This window comes from Lethenteron reissneri, chromosome 7 (assembly GCF_015708825.2).
Source record: "Lethenteron reissneri isolate LAM-NWPU_2019-01 chromosome 7, ASM1570882v1, whole genome shotgun sequence".
Taxonomy (NCBI): Eukaryota; Metazoa; Chordata; class Hyperoartia; order Petromyzontiformes; family Petromyzontidae; genus Lethenteron; species Lethenteron reissneri.
In genome coordinates this window covers 12,039,127-12,058,519 of record NC_083785.1, presented here as the reverse complement: position 1 = coordinate 12,058,519, position 19,393 = coordinate 12,039,127, and the positions used below count along the sequence as shown (strand labels likewise).

Genomic DNA, 19,393 nt, shown 5'->3' with positions numbered 1-19,393 from the left:
CAATTTGAAATCGAAATATTTTTTTAGCGATTTGAAGTCATATTACTTATTGGAATTGTTTTATTTTTATAACTTTATTTATTTAACTTAACAATTGTTCTATGTTTGATTGTTCTATTTCAATTAACACATTTTAATAAATACATGTTGGAAGCAATTTATATCTTTTAAGTTCTCATCCTTGCATTCGAATATATAGAGCAGTTCAGATTTTATGGTATCATGTGGTAATGCTCCATCACATGTTTTACATCTATTACACAGCGAATGTTGAACTGAAGCTTGACTTTAAAACATTTAATCGCAATCGCAATTAGATATTTTCCACAAATCGTTCAGCCCTAGTCGACACTGCGATAACGTGTGACAGTATTGGGGCAAGCTTCAACTAAGAGCAGCCTCACACCGCTCGGTGTCAGGAATGTCCATGAAGCAGATGGGGGAACTTTAGAGCCCGCGGGGCTATACCCGGCACACGACTTAGTTTCATACACCACGTGGCCCAGCTACCACGCAGTATTCGAACGATATTTACCCGTCACTGCAAAGCATCTTGGCCAGGGATTACGTTCGACCTGGCATCATCAACAGTGTTTCTAATATTGGTACAACAAATTATGTCACTGTGAAAGGGGCCTCTTTGAACAATTGGCAAGGCTTCTTTGCACAGTGGCGAAAGGTAGGTAGGTGGTGTGTACGTTCATGTGTGGGGAGCGGTGGTGTAGCGGTTAGCGCGCTGCGCTTCCAACCCCGAGACCCAAATTCGATTCCCGCTCATGACCAACACCAGTGACGTTTATTTGAACTGGTCCTGGGCCTCCCCTAAGTCGACTCAGCCTCGAATGAGTACCTGGTGCGGTGTCCAAACATTGCCACTGCAAAGGCGGCCGGGCGTGGTGCTTGGCCACCCACCCCCTCGCGTGCTGTTTCGGCCTTCATAGGTGCTGCTCACTAACAGCACTTGCCCCAACAGTCTGTTAAGGCTATATGAGGGACCTTTGTCTTTGTTAATGTATGGCCCGCCAATGCTATCTGGAGTACCATTCGGTAATAGATTACCCACACACCCCTTTGCCATCAAGCAATACTCCTTTGTTTCAGACTTGCAAAGAGATCGGTTGAAAACCACAGCCACGCTTGTTTGAAGATTGTTATCATGAGTCATAATAACAGCCTCCACGTGTCCACCACCAATGGTGGTGGTGGTAACGTTGAGATTTGGGTGCACTGCTCTGTGGTTGGTTCGAATGCTTCTGTTCAGGTGCTGTTGAAGATCGCTCTTCAATGAAAAACGTATATATTCCATGAAGACCATAATTGCCGCAGCATTTCCCATTGGAAATATCTATAATCGATTATTCATGACTTTGAATATAGCGTGTCAACCCATATGGTTTACAGGGAAATTGAGTTTTCAGGTCCATATGATGTGCAAATAAATGTCTATTTGTTGGTGTTTCTCCCTTGTGACTTTGTAGGATGAACGTTGAGGTTTATAAGGGCACGGGGTGATCAATAAGGTCAGCGGCACGCGTGGGAACAGGCGATGCATTTTTCCAACTCTTTTCATTATATCCGATAAGTTAAGTGATCCAACCAATAAGCGGTAGAGTGATAGATACTGGAATATTCGAACGGTTCAGCTCTAGAGTACATAGTTGAAGGCGTGTGCCTCTAAGTGTATCCTCGAAACGGAATGTAATCTGTATGACATAAAACTCAACACTTTCGTCAATAATAATGTGACCCTAAAATTAATAACATTCAATAGGTGATGTTTCGAGCAGAGTCCCTCTTTAATAGCACATGACGGATGTTTGAGTTTGTTGTTGTTTGTGCATCACTCACTACCAACGACGCAGCAGCATCACCAAATACTGCAATGTAACGTTAATGATTTTCACGATGGATCGATTAATATCGATTCCAAAGCTCATGAATCATGAGTGGTGCAGTTTTAAATTATCGATGCTTTAAGATTCATGTGTGGATTATATTATTAATTAGTTCACGTGGTCCCTGGAGCTACTAAAGATACTACATTATACCCCAAAATACACATACTGTATGTACATTTAAAAAAATCAGTAGATTTCAGTGACATGCCGAGCGTTTATCTAAATATCAACTTTCCATGTTCTTGGGTCTTTCGGGAAAGTCACGTAGATAGGTTCAAAGAAAATAACAAAAAAAAAACTACGTTTCAACCGCAACGCAAGCAATCGTCATCAGGAGAAAACATAATCAACTTTCCATGTTCTTGGGTCTTTCGGGAAAGTCACGTAGATAGGTTCAAAGAACAAAAAAAAAACTACGTTTCAATCGCAACGCAAGCAATCGTCATCAGGAGAAAACATAATCAACTTTCCATGTTCTTGGGTCTTTCGGGAAAGTCACGTAGATAGGTTCAAAGAACAAAAAAAAACTACGTTTCAATCGCAACGCAAGCAATCGTCATCAGGAGAAAACATAATCAACTTTCCATGTTCTTGGGTCTTTCGGGAAAGTCACGTAGATAGGTTCAAAGAACAAAAAAAAACTACGTTTCAATCGCAACGCAAGCAATCGTCATCAGGAGAAAACATAATCAACTTTCCATGTTCTTGGGTCTTTCGGGAAAGTCACGTAGATAGGTTCAAAGAACAAAAAAAAACTACGTTTCAATCGCAACGCAAGCAATCGTCATCAGGAGAAAACATAATCAACTTTCCATGTTCTTGGGTCTTTCGGGAAAGTCACGTAGATAGGTTCAAAGAACAAAAAAAAACTACGTTTCAACCGCAACGCAAGCAATCGTCATCAGGAGAAAACATAATCAACTTTCCATGTTCTTGGGTCTTTCGGGAAAGTCACGTAGATAGGTTCAAAGAACAAAAAAAAACTACGTTTCAACCGCAACGCAAGCAATCGTCATCAGGAGAAAACATAATCAACTTTCCATGTTCTTGGGTCTTTCGGGAAAGTCACGTAGATAGGTTCAAAGAACAAAAAAAAACTACGTTTCAACCGCAACGCAAGCAATCGTCATCAGGAGAAAACATAATCAACTTTCCATGTTCTTGGGTCTTTCGGGAAAGTCACGTAGATAGGTTCAAAGAACAAAAAAAAACTACGTTTCAACCGCAACGCAAGCAATCGTCATCAGGAGAAAACATAATCAACTTTCCATGTTCTTGGGTCTTTCGGGAAAGTCACGTAGATAGGTTCAAAGAACAAAAAAAAACTACGTTTCAACCGCAACGCAAGCAATCGTCATCAGGAGAAAACATAATCAACTTTCCATGTTCTTGGGTCTTTCGGGAAAGTCACGTAGATAGGTTCAAAGAACAAAAAAAAACTACGTTTCAACCGCAACGCAAGCAATCGTCATCAGGAGAAAACATAATCAACTTTCCATGTTCTTGGGTCTTTCGGGAAAGTCACGTAGATAGGTTCAAAGAACAAAAAAAAACTACGTTTCAACCGCAACGCAAGCAATCGTCATCAGGAGAAAACATAATCAACTTTCCATGTTCTTGGGTCTTTCGGGAAAGTCACGTAGATAGGTTCAAAGAACAAAAAAAACTACGTTTCAATCGCAACGCAAGCAATCGTCATCAGGAGAAAACATAATCAACTTTCCATGTTCTTGGGTCTTTCGGGAAAGTCACGTAGATAGGTTCAAAGAACAAAAAAAACTACGTTTCAATCGCAACGCAAGCAATCGTCATCAGGAGAAAACATAATCAACTTTCCATGTTCTTGGGTCTTTCGGGAAAGTCACGTAGATAGGTTCAAAGAACAAAAAAAACTACGTTTCAACCGCAACGCAAGCAATCGTCATCAGGAGAAAACATAATCAACTTTCCATGTTCTTGGGTCTTTCGGGAAAGTCACGTAGATAGGTTCAAAGAACAAAAAAAACTACGTTTCAATCGCAACGCAAGCAATCGTCATCAGGAGAAAACATAATCAACTTTCCATGTTCTTGGGTCTTTCGGGAAAGTCACGTAGATAGGTTCAAAGAACAAAAAAAACTACGTTTCAACCGCAACGCAAGCAATCGTCATCAGGAGAAAACATAATCAACTTTCCATGTTCTTGGGTCTTTCGGGAAAGTCACGTAGATAGGTTCAAAGAACAAAAAAAAACTACGTTTCAATCGCAACGCAAGCAATCGTCATCAGGAGAAAACATAATCAACTTTCCATGTTCTTGGGTCTTTCGGGAAAGTCACGTAGATAGGTTCAAAGAACAAAAAAAACTACGTTTCAATCGCAACGCAAGCAATCGTCATCAGGAGAAAACATAATCAACTTTCCATGTTCTTGGGTCTTTCGGGAAAGTCACGTAGATAGGTTCAAAGAACAAAAAAAACTACGTTTCAATCGCAACGCAAGCAATCGTCATCAGGAGAAAACATAATCAACTTTCCACTTAAGCCTTGTGTTGTGCCATCACCCTTCACGAAGCCGCACTGACCAGCGCGGTGAAGTATGGTCAAACAGTCGTCACGACCAACACAGCGCGGTGAAGTATGGTCAAACAGTCGTCACGACCAACACGGCGCGGTGAAGTATGGTCAAACAGTCGTCACGACCAACACAGCGCGGTGAAGTATGGTCAAACAGTCGTCACGACCAACACAGCGCGGTGAAGTATGGTCAAACAGTCGTCACGACCAACACAGCGCGGTGAAGTATGGTCAAACAGTCGTCACGACCAACACAGCGCGGTGAAGTATGGTCAAACAGTCGTCACGACCAACACAGCGCGGTGAAGTATGGTCAAACAGTCGTCACGACCAACACAGCGCGGTGAAGTATGGTCAAACAGTCGTCACGATCAACACGGCGCGGTGAAGTATGGTCAAACAGTCGTCACGACCAACACAGCGCGGTGAAGTATGGTCAAACAGTCGTCACGATCAACACGGCGTGGGGAAGCCTTCATCTGGCAGTGGATTGATCAAGGACTGTACACGATTGAATTATGTTGTATTGATGCATTGCTTTGCTATACAGCATTCGTTTGACCTGACAGTAACTCAGACCTTATTGGTCACCCCGTGCTCTTATGAATCTCAACGTTCATCCTTCAAAAGTGCCATCACAAGGGAGAAACACAAATACATATTTCGATACTGCAGGGATTCATCTTCTTGGTTCTTTCGGTAAAGTCACGTAGAAGGGAAATAATAAAATAATAAAAATAAAACATAATAACCCCTATTATGTTTTCTTTTTATTATTTTATTATTTCCCTTCTACGTGACTTTACCGAAAGAACCAAGAAGACAAATACATATACAAAACACTTTTTTTGTCCGCATTGAAACGGCTGTACGCCGTATGGACCTGAAAACTAACTTCCCGGTACAAGAATACGGGTGATCCACATGGGTTGAAAGCTATTACAGTACCGTTATCACTTAGATCTCCCTTAATAAAAAAGAGACTTTAGTCTGAATGAGCAATCTCTGGTTCTAAACAAGGGCCGTCTGTCTAATTTGTGTGTGTGTGGGGGGGTTACTCTTTTGACCCTTGAAGTTGGCAGTCAAGGAACGCAACGCGTCTGAGATGGAGAGCGAACGAGCGAACGAGCGAGCGAGCGAGACCACCGAAGAGACGGAGCGATGGAATCAGCTCGCGTGCGAGTGCTCCGAGTGGATCGATGCACCGCAAGGATCGTGGAGATGTCGCGAGACAGCGTTGGGAGAGGGAGGGGGCCTTCATCCAGCGGTGGAATGACCCTGGCCGATGATCAGCTGTTCCCTGTGAAGCGGCAAAGGGCTGAGGTTACAATTCACAGAGAGGCGCCCACGGGCTGCGTGGAGAACAGGGTTGTGGATTTTTTTTTTTTGGGTAAAAATTCTTTGCATTCAGCGGTTAAGCTTGGCATTTGGGAAGCTGGATATAAGCACAACTTATGTAAGCCCGCTGGTTTTTTTTTATATACACACGAATACAATTACACTGGTGGGAAGGCGAACTTCGGATACAAACACACTTTGGATATAAGCACAGCTGCCCTTTCTCGCGATGGGGTCGTGCTTATATCATGCGTATACAGTACTTCAGCATACTGCACACTTAATATGTAATTAGGCCAATCCGCGTTCATACTCCAGTGTTCAAACGCCCCTTAAATCCAGCAGTGTGCCTTTGTTTTGCTACTGCTCCATATCCGGAACACACGCAGAGTGTGCCTTTGTGCGTCACACATTCACCACGTAAACCAGCGAGATGGTAAATCACTCGCACATGTCGTCTTGGCTTGCGACAGCACGAAACTGTCCGGGAAAGATGGAGTTAGATTTTTTTTTAAACCCCAACTCTAAACTACTATACTGTATGTAACAACGTAATAGAGTCTGCGCAAGCAAGCGCATTGGGATGGGACATTCCACGCGCAGGGGAACCTTGCTTTGGTTTTGGCGTGGCTTTCGGAATGAAGTGTGGGCCCCCTCCTCCCTCCCTCCCTCCTCCCGCAGTGCGAAAACTCTTAGAAACCGCCCTAACGGAGGCGAAAGTCTCCTTCAGTGTTGGCACTCATGCGGGCCCCTGCTCAGAGCGGTGGCGCTGTGGTTAGCGCGCACCGTGAACACCCCTGCCACGTCTTCTTGGTTCTTTCGGTAAAGTCACGTAGAATGGAAATAATAAAATAATAAAAATAAAACACAATAAAATAATTCTCACGACGTTTCGGCCACAACGCAAGCAGCCGTCCTCAGGTGAAGAACAGGTCTGTCGATAAGACAGAGTCTGAATGACACGTCCTGGGCTTGGAGCGTCTATTTAAGCTGGGAGGGAGGAGGAAAAGCGCCTTGACAAAAGTCAGTAGGGAGTGATTTTTTTAACCGGCCATGGGGGGGGGGGGGGGGGGGGGTGATGACCCCCGGGTGGACCTCTCTTTACCAATAAGCATTTACCAGCGTGGTGAAGTATGGCCAAACAACCACCAAATGACCGACACGGAACGAGGTATTTTGGTTGTTGTGACCATCCGGCAGTAGATTGCCAAAGGGATTACACGATATGCTAATCAGTAGGTCTCGTATAGCCTGTATGGCTTTAATAAAATACAGTATTGCGTTTAGGAATTTGCATCAGCATTTTAACCTTTGCCACGTATGCGTCTGTCCGCGGTGTATCTGTCATGAATTAGTCCTGGCTCCCAATATGCCAACATCGCTACAAAACATCCCTTTGTTGCGGGTAGGTGGGGTCCATTGTAGTGCATGTGGCCATCCGCACGAGTGCGTTTTTGGGTGCACGCTCAAGCCGAACACGAATACTGCAAACCCAGTGTACTTGCAATGGCACCACGAAGTATTTGTTTCCAGGCCACTAGACGAGACAAGAGGGGGGTGTTAGACCTCATACCACAGCGCAGCCGAGGGTGGGGAGATGGAGTGGGGGGGAGAGATCGGGGGAGGGAGGGAGGGAGGGATGGATGGGAAAGTTTGGGGGAGGGGTGGTGGTGGTGGTAGTGACACGTGGCTACATTTTTGCTTCTGAAGGCCCCATGTCTCAAAAGTGATTGTACAAACTGGTTTGCATACCCACCGGCACATAACTGTAATTAGCACGAGCTACCGCTACACATATACCCCTACATGATGACGGAATGCTAATTGATAGCCCAAAAGCAAGTATTGTTCAAGAGCAAAGTATACATACGGTAAATAACCGAAACGACAATTAAATAGACGAAAAAGTCAGATATGGGTCACTTTGATGTGTTGGAGGTTATACGGCGTGTTGTTCGGTATGTCCGATGTTTCGTTCCAAGATCTTCATGCATTATAATCTACTCAGCATGATCGTTCTACCCATCGAAATTCGTGCATGGGGTTGGTTGCACGCTTGCATGGGGATATGTAATCCACAATTCATTGTCTAATGTGGCATTGTGTGGGCGCAAGTCCAGTCAAGCTTTGAGCCAGAACTTGCTCTTTTATTTTGACATTAATTGCAGAATTTCTGAAACGAAATAATCGCTTTGTGATGTTTCTTGCAGATGTTTCCACGAATATAAAGCAGCATGTGAGGCCAAACAACCATCACGGTTTTTTCTCCAGGAAATGTGCTTCGTCTTGAAGAACTAATACTGTACTACAATGTATAAAGTTACATTAATATCCCATATTCACAACTTAGTGAGAGCCCAGTGAGATGAAATCTCTCGTTTTAGGGAGATTTGGTGCAAACAACAAATTGCCAATATATTCAGCCTATTCAACTACACCAAATTTAATTAACACAATAATAAGAAAAATCATAAAATTAAAACCAAATTGATATTAAAGGGACGTAAAAATTTAAAAAAATTTGAATTAAAGACATTAGATGGAAAGTGCAATTAAAGGTTGTGATTCAATGTATATTATTATACAACAAAGGGCAGGTTAAATGGAAATAATAGCAGGGATCCTACTACTGTCCTTAACAAGAAAGTTCTGGAATTGTTTGCGGAGTGGCCGTGACGTTCCATTTTTTTTCCATTTGAAAGGAGAGCGTTCCCCACCCCTTGGCGAACACGTGCGCTTTGTCAGCCTTGAAATTAACCCCCCCCCCACACACAAACCCACCCCCTGCATTTTCCACTCACAACCCTACAGTAGGAACCAAACCCTAACCCGAAATCCCCAGGCCATCTCGGCGAGAAAGAGGACAAGAATGCGGCTCCAACCACTATAGAGCCAGAGGCGCTGTTTCCCGAACGGCTCTCGCGAAGCAAATCCATCACGGCAACTCCGCCCCTGATCCCCTCCTTCCATCCACCTCGTCTGATCTGGGTACACCCACCCACCCCACCCACCCACACAAAGTTGCGCCTCCTTCCAGCAACACTGGGGCTCTTCCACTCCAAACTCACGGCGGCCACGAAGTTCAACGCAACACCGACCATCAGCTTTGCTTATCTCAGCCTCATTATCGTCACCGTCATCTCTTTGTGTGTTGTGTGTGTCGTGCAGCTGTGGCAGCAAAAACCCCCTCCCACCCCGACAAGGCCAGCCGGTCAGGACTGTGGAGGTATCGGTGGGCTGTCAACATAAATTGTTCGGTCCTTTTTTTGCTCGTTTGGGTGGGTTGCAGTGTGCGTACAGCCAGCCACAGGGGATCAGGCAGCCCAGATAGGGCATAAGCATTTTTTTGGTACACACTCTGCGTGACCCGAGTGTACATTCGCATATTGTTTTTCAGAGGAGGAACTTTGCTTAGACGAAGATTGATTTGTGTAACCGATGCATAGACTTCACGAAGGACTTTAGGCAGTATATGCTGCAATTAAGTCATGCTTTTGTTTAATAGTACTGTGTGTGGCTGTATTGTACAAGGGCTTTCGAGTGCATTACGTATATAGTTTTCCAGCATATGTCCAATAGAGTTTGTCCTGGAACAATACATAATTATATCGTTAGAGGTTATTACACTGTCCACGGCATAGTATAACGTGCATTGTATGGTATATGCCCGTATGGCATGAACACTAAACATATTTAATATAATCTAGTACTGTGGTGCATTGTAGGTTTTGCTGTGAAAGTCCATCTCACTGAAAGTTACAAATACAATTAACAGTTCTTTTTGCACGAGAATATTGCAGTGATTTAGGTAAAAACATTCATTGTTTTGTTTCGTTAAGTGGCCTTTATTTGAAATGTAAAACGTTGATATCGCAATTGTAATACTGTATTTAATTGAGGCATATTACTTTCGAAAAAGTGTGTAGTAAGGAAACACATACTCATAAATTCACTGCAGTGTTTGAATATTGGTTAGATATAGAATAGATGTAGACACTTGGGTGGGTGAGAATTTTGATCAGGCATTTTAGATTTTGAGACACTACAATTTCTGACAATTTTAGTCAGATATCCTAGAACGTAGACAGGCACACTCGAGTGCGTGAACTTTTTTGGTGAGATATTCCAGATCTTGGGACACTCCAACGCCTCGACATTGGCCAGATATTCCAGGTGTGGGGACCCTCCAGCAACTGAGCACCTTGTTCAGGTGGTTGAGGAACACGTGACAACGAGTGACACCTTAGCCATGGCACGTCTCTCCACTCGTCCTACTTCATCGCCGCTGCCCCAGCTGCTCCTCGCCTCTCTGCCACTGCTGCTGCTGCTGCTGGTGCTGCCAGCTCCCGTGCGCTCCCAGTACGAGAACTACAACTTCTTGAACTTCCCGGGCGCCGAGCTGGGCTCGTTGGACGCGGCGTACGCCCTGGCCCTGCGGCAGTACGAGGCGGAGCAGTGGGGAGCGTGCCTGAGCTCCCTGGAGCGAGCCCTGCGTCTCCACCGCTTCGTGCGTGACAGCCTCGCCTTCTGCCGCCGCAACTGCAGCCGCGCCACGCCGGGCCAGGGGCCCCAATCCCTGCCCATGGAGCTGGGACTGGGCGCTCGGCCCGGCTCCCCCCCCCAGGGTGGTGCCGTCGAGGGGGAGATGAGGGCGCTGGGCGTCGTGTTCCGCAGGGCGCAGTGTCTCAAGCGGTGCCGGGAGATGCTGCCCGCCTTCCGTGCGGCACAGCCGTCGCCGCAGATGCTGGCCGACTTTGACCGCAGGGCGCCCTACCAGTACCTGCAGATTGCGTACTACAAGGTACATCTGTGTGAAGGGTGCGGTGGTGGCAGAGTTGGCTTTGTGAGCGCTGTGTTGTTGGCCAGCTGTTCGGTGGGGCCCTGTGCTGACGGGGAGATTGGTGGTTGCAGAGCGAGAAAATGAAATGCACAAGGGAAAGAGACGCGGAGATAGAGAGGCATGCAATGAGAGAGACAGATGTGGATGGAGAGAGATACATGGAGAGATGGAAAGAGACAATGATTCATAAACGCGTAGAGAAACAGAGAGACACGTGGGGTGAGATGGCCAGGACCAATGACAAATGTATATGCAGAGATAAAGACAGAGGGTGCACAGACAATCTGAGAGACACATGGAGAGATCACAGGCAGACACTGGAACATAGAGGGGAAGTGGCATAGAGATGCATCCACAGAGAGACCTAGGGGATGGAGAGACATCAAGTGAGACATAAATAGACACTAAAGCTTTCGTGACTGCAGGAATTCATATTTTTGGGGTCTTTTGGTAAAGTCACGTAGATAGGTTGTTATTTTTGTTATTTTCTTTGAACATATCGACGTGACTTTATCGAAAGACCCAAATAATATAAATATACACTTTTGGGGGCAAAAAGTTCAAGTATACATGTTTAATGATCTGAAAGATGGGAATGGACCTTGTGACCATGGGATCTTCTGCTATTCAACGCAGCAGATGAAGAAAATATGTAAAAGTTGCACTCTGTTTTTTCAGTGACTTGCAACAAATGCCACGTTAAATAACGATTTACATTACCTTCTGTACAACCCACTGCTGGATGGAGACTTCTCCATAGCCGTGTCAGTCATGAGGGTCGTTTTACCATACTTCTCCACGCTGGTCAGTTCAGGTTGGTAAACTGGGGAGGTTGTGGGAGGGGGGGGGTGGGCAGGATTGGTTCAGATACCACTTTGCCACTGTTAGCTGTGGCCAGGAATCAAACAGGTCGCTGGGTTGATAGGGCATTGCACTACCCATCTCGCCACCGCTCAACCCCACGTTAGACACGAGTTCTATTTAATATTTATATAATTGAATGTCCTTTATGGGTTAAAACCACAGACAGCATTATAATTTAGAATTAACTACTACACATATATTTGACTGCACAGTAATACCATTATAATGACTTTAATCACTAATTAGCAGTGTACTTGCTGAATGTATATTCATTTAAAGTTTAGTGTACAGTACACGGACAGCCTATTTTGTCAACCTGCTGCTGGATGAGGTCCCACCCATGCCGTGCGGAGTGCAGGTCATGGGAATGATGACCATACTTCACCGCGTTGGTCAGTGCGGATTGGTGAAGGCAGGGAGTATCGGAACTGGAGCATTGTACATGCAGTACAACTGCCTTCTGGCAGTATAGCCCTGCAGCAGGCTGCAAGTTACTTGCCTATGGTAACATGTTCAGGAACTAATTGCCAATGTCGAGGTCTGCTGACCAAGACGAGAGGGCCTCAGGAGAGAGTTCAGACATATTTAATCAGGTGAGGCCTGTAAATACTAGCAATTGGGTGTGTGTAAAGGAATGTCTTGCGGTGACTTCTTGTCCTGTGCCCTGGCTGGCCTCTTAGTCAAGCTGTGAAAGGCTGGAGAGGCCTTGTCCAGGCAGGTGAACAAACAATTGTAAATGAATGGCACACATAGCGCGCCAGTGCTGTTTGTTATGAAGGCCGGGAGTTTGTGTGCTTGTTACCACTGGAAGCCTCGTTATAATGTTTCCATACCCACACACTCTCTTGATAGTCCACCACAAGTGCCTTCTTACCGTGTAATTCGCTGAATCTTAAGAGAGTGTTTTCATTAAACTGTGGTTATGTTGTGTTAGCACCACAAGCCCGCTATTCCCCCACCCCCGCCCCACTGCCCCCATGCTATTTTGCAAACACACCAACAATAATACTGTTAAATAGGAATAAGAAACTTGTTATGTAGGCATTAAACAATTATGTCTGGTTGTGGCATCTTATGACCTCTCAAACCACGCAGTAAATGTTATTGATTTGCAGCCAATCTCCCCATTCGGTTGTAAAATATAAAACACTACCTGCAGCACATGCTGGCTCAATGATGCAGCCAGTAGTCTGGGCCACCAGTGGAGAAGCCTGATGCAATGCCACGCCGGATATAAGGACTACGCATCTAAGAAGGCCTCAATTGAAATAGATTTAGAATTGATTGAACCAAGTGTGTGAGAATTTGACTAGGTATTAATATTGGCAGAAATGAATTACACTTGCAAGTTAAAGTTTATTTGTTTAACCAGGTGAGAACACGATACCAGTGAAGTCTAATTTGCAAGAGTCAGAGGTGTGGACTCGAGTCATGTGACTTGGACTCGAGTCAGACTCGAGTCATGAATTTGATGACTTCAGACTCGACTTGGACTTGCATAACAATGACTTTGTCCCACCTCTGAGGTGTGGACTCGAGTCATGTGACTTGGACTCGAGTCAGACTCGAGTCATGAATTTGATGACTTCAGACTCGACTTGGACTTGCATAACAATGACTTTGTCCCACCTCTGGCAAGAGTGCCCTGGGTTACTATAAATGACAAAATGAAAACAAGTAAATTCAGCAATGAGTACAGCAATGAAGGAAATGAACATCAGAGCCAAACAACTGCATCACACGAGAAATTGAAATCATTGCTCAAACATAAATCAACGTTAACACATTCCCTAGAGAGTAAGTTGGCCTCGGGCAGATTACTTTTAGACTCGTCATAGTCCAATTGCAAATTAAGTTACAAGAACATTAAATAGACTTATTTAGGCGAATGGAGCGTACAAAACTATCGGGACAAGACAGACAAAAATTAGACCAAAATTAACGTTGATTTGCATTGCGGCATGGATCGTGACAATAAATAATCGTTGCCCACCTCGTAAAAATCCCTCCACATCTAGCAGATAGGCACATAACCATATCTGCAAGCATTTAGCAGAATACCATTGCTGCCAATAGAATCCACTTTACGACCGTGTCTTACCACAGTGCATTTTCGAGGAAATCGCTGCAACTGACTTTTGTCCAGCGGACTTTTACCGGCGGCTGTAACACCGGGCGGCGATGGCAGTTGCTCGCGCGAATTATATATCCTCCGCGCAATGTCTCCCGCCGCAGACGGACAACCTCCCAGCAGCCATGGCGGCGGCGTACACCTTCCTGCAGCGGAACCCCGAGGACGAGATGGCACAGAAGAACCTGCACTTCTTCTGGACACAGCCCGGCGCAAGCGAGAAGCACCTGCGAGACCTGGAAGCCGATCCCTTCCAGGTTACCGGCAAGCGGCGGAGTGCGTGGCGCGGCACGTGGGTCGCCGATTATTCTTCTGGGGTGCTTTGCACGTTATTTGTCGCCTTTGTGTCGAAAGCGCACGAGAGCCGCGAACGCACCGCCGGCCACCAAATGTGGAGCTGCGACCGCATCGCCGGCCACCAAATGTGCGCGACATTACGCGGAGAGTAACTGGGCTCCGGTGCGGGTGAATAGCGGTCTTGTGGTGCCATTCGCCAGCGTGTGAGCGGCCGGTGACAAAGCGAGCCAACTTTTGAGTTCAAATCAATCATCGCAAGTGATTCCACCACGCGTGCAAACATTTCTGGTGTCACTTATGAGCCCGCTTATTTGTAGTTTGGAGGGCGTACATTGTGGGCTGCAGAAGGCAGTGCAATGTTGTACTGTACTGTGTTGCTTCCACGTCTCTGCACCCTGCCTTTACCATCTCACGTGTTGACCATCATGGTGAAATGTCAATTGACCCACATTATATTTACGGCTTGGAGAGGCCCTCATCCAGCAGTGGATTGACAAAGGGCCATACATGTACATGTACTACACACACACACACCCCATATATCCCGTGTGTAGTTAGCACAAATGCTGCAGTGTACGAGCGAAGGCACGCGGGATATTTAATAATTAATATCATAATTACCACATCCTTGTAAAAAATATTTTTTGATAACCCCCTTTCATTACCTCGCTCCCACCTCTCAGATTACCACCCTATAATTGGGTTCCAGCCTGATGTAAGTGGACGTAGCACAAAGGCGCGGTTTGTGCCACCCGGTGTGCAAATGGGCAATGCGGGAGACCTTGCGTGTCAAAAAACGGGGCCTCTCACTCACTGCCCCTTTTCACAATCGCGGCACTTTGGGATATTTTTTTGACTTATTTTAAAACGTGCCCACTGTGATTTATGATGCTAACGGAAACTTGGGGGGGGGGGGGTGGGGATAGGAGGTAGGGATAGAGCGAGCCCCACGGACGAAGGTGCCTCGATGAAAGTGGGGCTGTCTTGAGAGTGGCAGTGGTGGCGTCGGCGTGCTGTTTGCTCGACGTCCGTGACCCCGTATCACTCGAGGCAACTCTCTGATTGACTGTGAGGCTGCATTGAGGTCTTGGGGGGGCCACAGCAGAGGTCGCAAACGGGCTTTGATTCCTTACCCGTACCCGTACCCGGCCACACCAGGGTCGCAAACGGGTACCCGTACCCGTACCCGGCCGTACCCGTACCCTACCCGTACCAGGCCGGGTACGGGTAGGGTACGGGTATCGGGTACCTGATTGCGACCTCTGGGATGAAGCCATGTTGCAGGCGCGGGTGGGTTGATTTTAGGAACTTGAATTGTGAGAAGAGACAAGACGTTGGGAAATGAGTGACAAACAGTTACTCATCAGTGACTCACGGTCTACCCGTACCCGGCCGCACCAGGGTCGCAAACGGGTACCCGTACCCGTACCCGGCCGGGTACGGGTAGCCGGGTATCGGGTAGGGTACGGGTATCGGGTACCCGGTTGCGACCTCTGGGCCACAGTGGCTCTGTGTGGGGAATCGCCAGAACCTCTGAGGAGGCGTCTTGTGTGAAATTTCGGCGCGTGCCGGTTACCGTTGAAACACGATCGTATAAATATTTTGTTATTAATTCACTTTTGTTCGTTGCAGAATTCTTAGAGGGCTTAGTAATGAACAGTCACAGTTTTAAAGGATTAAAACATATATAAAGGTACGGTTTGAAGAAAATTATCGCTAATTGGTAGCAGTTGAGGTCTCATTAACACTGGCACACTGTGCAATGTGTGGCACTTTATTCCGATGCAGCGTGAGGAATGAATAAAGTGATCATTGACGGCGCACGGTCAGTTCAACGTTAGATGAAGGCCTTCCCGCACCCGTATTGATCGTGCAGATTTGTTTGAACACACTCCAGCAGTATTGCTTTGTTGACCACAAGCAATATAGGCCTAATAAAAAGTGTGCCGTACTTGGCCCTTCCCCTCTTCAACCATTATATATACGGAGTGGGAGCTCTTGTAATCTCTCATTTACGTGATACAGCTGTCGTGGCTGTGACGGTTCCACCTGAAGACAGGAAGCTTGTGTTGCCTCCGAAACGTCGTGATTTTCATTTTACTTTTATTAATTTATTTTTTGTACCTACGTGACTTTACCGAAAAAACCTAAGAATATGAATCCTTGCAGTCACGAAAGCTTCAAATCTAGAATCAATATAGGCCTCTTCTGCTTGCGCACGTCAGATTGACCCCGCTGTTGTTTGTCGGCACAGCGAGGCCGGCCATGCCGAGCAAAGAAAACGAGCCCCCCCCCCCCCCCCTGATTTGCCAACGATTTAATAGGAACAACGTTGTCATGTAGTGGACCGGTTCCCCAACAGCTGTTTAACACAGACCACAGGCGCAAGTACACAAACCACACGGCGGCGACATGGCCGAGCCTCTCCCCCTCCCGCCCTCATCCTCCACGTAGCCCTGACCCTGCACCACCCCCCCCCCTTTCCTGGCCGTGTCCTCCTTGCATCGGCTCAACCAGCGACTCATTCTTCTCACTGCCTACTTTTCTCCTCCTCTGGGCCATCCCACTTCCCGTCTTGGCTTCTACCCTCCCCACTTCCTGCAGGGCTCTTTGCATTCCTGGGCCCTCCCCGTCTCCTCCTTGGCTCTTCACTGGCCATCTGCTCCACGCTCGTGATTTACACCGGCCGCACATTCATCCTTCGCTTCTTGTTCCTCTCTTATCACGCCAATGGGGCCAGGGGCAGAATTGGTAATCACCTAAGGTAGCAGCACATAGCGGTACACGGTTATTAATACGGCTAAAGGAGAGTGAATTATTTAATAACTCGACTAAATTCCAAACGGCTATCACATAATTCACCGGTGTTGACCACGTGAAATAATTGGAAGCATCTTCTTGATTCTTTCGGTAAAGTCACGTAGAATGGAAATAATAAAATAATAAAAATAAAACATAATAAAAGAATTCTCACGACGTTTCGGCCACAACGCGAGCAGCCGTCCTCAGAACAGGTCTGTCGAGAAGACAGAGTCTGTTTCCTCGACAAACCTGTTCTTCACCTGAGGACGGCTGCTTGCGTTGTGGCCGAAACGTCCTGAGAATAATTTTATTATGTTTTATTTTTATTATTTTATTATTTCCATTCTACGTGACTTTACCGAAAGAACCAAGAAGATGAATCCCTGCAGTCACGACAACTTGAAATCGTAATTGGAAGCACTCGAGCCATGCCACCTCAGGGTTGCACCGACAAGTGAAGTACCCGGTCCGGGCTCGTAGACTATCTCTTCCCACGAGGGGAGTGGTGGTGCAGTGGTAAACGCGCTCCAATGATGAAACCCGGAGACCAAGTTTGATACCCGGCCATGGCTGACATCAGCGGCCAGTGATATCTCATCGGTTCTAGGTCCCCCCCCCTCCCCCACAGGCTCGTTCACCAACCTACACTTGACCAGCGTGGTGAAGTATGGTCAACCCCCCTCCCTCCGCCTCCAAGACTGAAGCAGCATATGGATGCCTTCATTTAGCAGTGGATTGACCAACGGACTGTAAATTGTTTTTACTTTTTCTTTAAAGTAACGGAATAACATGTGCGCCTTTTTTGAGAATTAATTTAATCTGCTCGCGAGGGCAAATGCTCGCCCTGGTTTTCTTTGGCTGCGCGCATTTGAGAAGTCTGCATGTGCGAGAGGCGTGCAGGCACGCACGTGCCCATGCACACACGTGTTGTCCTGGAGCATGTGCACATTGGCACGTACGCATGGACACACAAACACAATGGACAAAGATTCCCCCCATATAGCCTTTAAACAGACTGTAGGGGCAAGTGCTGTTAGCGAGCACCTGTGAAGGCCGGCACGGCACACGAGGGGTTGGGTGGCCAACACCACGCCCGGCCGTCTTTGTCACCCCAGTGGCGACGTTTACAAAGCGCACCAGATACTCATTTGAGCCGGAGTTGACCTAGGGGAGGCCCAGGACCGGTTCAGATATTCGTCACTGGTGTTGGCCGTGAGTGGGAATTGAACTTGGGTTACTGGTTATGTAGCGCAGTGCGCGAATCGCCACACGAACTGCTCCCGACTACCATACACAGACAACAACAACAACCGCCATTCACCACTAAGTGGCAGTGACATCACCACGACGCTTGTGCCAGGCTATGTGCACGTTAAGGCCATGTGAAGTGTCGAACGCCCGCTGGCAGGAGGTCACGGGACAGACCCAGGTGCCATGGGTTGACTGAGATGACTGGCTGATGCACCACCTGTGCCCCTTACTGTGCCAACCTGCTGTGCTTTAGCCACCCAGGCGCTCCGCTCGTTGTTGTGAGCGTCGTTCCTCTGCCCACACATGCGCACACACCCATCCACGCGCACATGCTCTCCCACTTGCACATGTCTTCAGGAAGGTACAATTACGTTTACATGTGCTGAGCGAGGCAGAGCTCCACATGAATAAAAAACAGACCCCTCTGTGGAGGCAGGAGCTGTTGGGACGACACTGAACTCGGGGAGTGGATAGCACCGCCCACACACCCAACCACTCCGATCTCAGCCCACAGCTGACCTTGCTAAACCGCACTCAATACTTATTTTAGGCCGAGTCAACTTAGGAGTCGCTTAGACCAGAATAAAATAAAATGTTCGCCACTGATTAGCACGACCAGGATTCAAATGTGAGCAAAGCATTACCAGGGCCTGTGCCACTTATCAAGCAGCTTTGGAATGCTTTGACGATAAGGACAATCGGAGTCGTTCCAACATATTTAATTCCCGTCTTGAAAACCTCACCTCTTCGAACTGGCCTGTACCCGCTAGTTCTGGCCGTTAACCCTGCAGCTTCAGTGTATTCCCTGCTTTCGATGCACAGTGGCGCACTTGGATCTCCAGATGAATGTGCCACTTCGAAAATGTAAATGATTGCGATTCATATTCTTGGTTCTTTCAGTAAAGTCACGTAGAAGGGAAATAGTAAAATAATTAAAATAAAAACATAATATAACAAAATTCTCACGACGTTTAGGCCACAACGCAAGCAACCATTGTGAGAATTTACTTATATAATGTTTTTATTTTTATTATTTTTTTATTTCCCTTCTAGGGGACTTTACCGAAAGAACCAAGAATATGAATCCTTGCAGTCACGAAAGCTTTAAATCGAAATGTTAGATTATTATTACTTCTGCTAATGCACCCTGCCGTCTCGTAATGCTGCGGCGTTCATTCTTTTTCTAAATTCCCCTCCGTGGCCGCTCAGACGCTGTACCGCGAGGCAGTGCGCGCCTACGGCACGGGCGATCACCTGGCGTGCGTGGAGAAGATGGAGCGCGCCCTCGCCGGCTACCTCCACGCCTTCCACGACTGCGCGAGCGCGTGCGAGGGCGGCCGCGAGGTCACCACCTTCCAGGACTTCTACGCCTCCATGGCAGGTGGGCCCGGCACACGGCAGGGATGCTGCGCCTGCG

At 46.8% G+C, this 19,393-nt stretch overlaps 1 protein-coding gene across 1 annotated transcript in view; it reads left to right on the top strand.

The window, feature by feature from the left end:
• Positions 1-8,811: 8,811 nt before the first annotated feature.
• Positions 8,812-19,393, top strand: part of P3H4 (prolyl 3-hydroxylase family member 4 (inactive)) — a 28,450-nt gene continuing 17,868 nt past the window's right edge. The window contains exons 1-3 of the mRNA XM_061575861.1: positions 8,812-10,592; positions 13,731-13,883; positions 19,186-19,357. Coding sequence (XP_061431845.1) covers positions 10,041-10,592; positions 13,731-13,883; positions 19,186-19,357 — 877 coding nt within the window. The 5' untranslated portion in view covers positions 8,812-10,040. The remainder of the gene's footprint in view (positions 10,593-13,730; positions 13,884-19,185; positions 19,358-19,393) is intronic.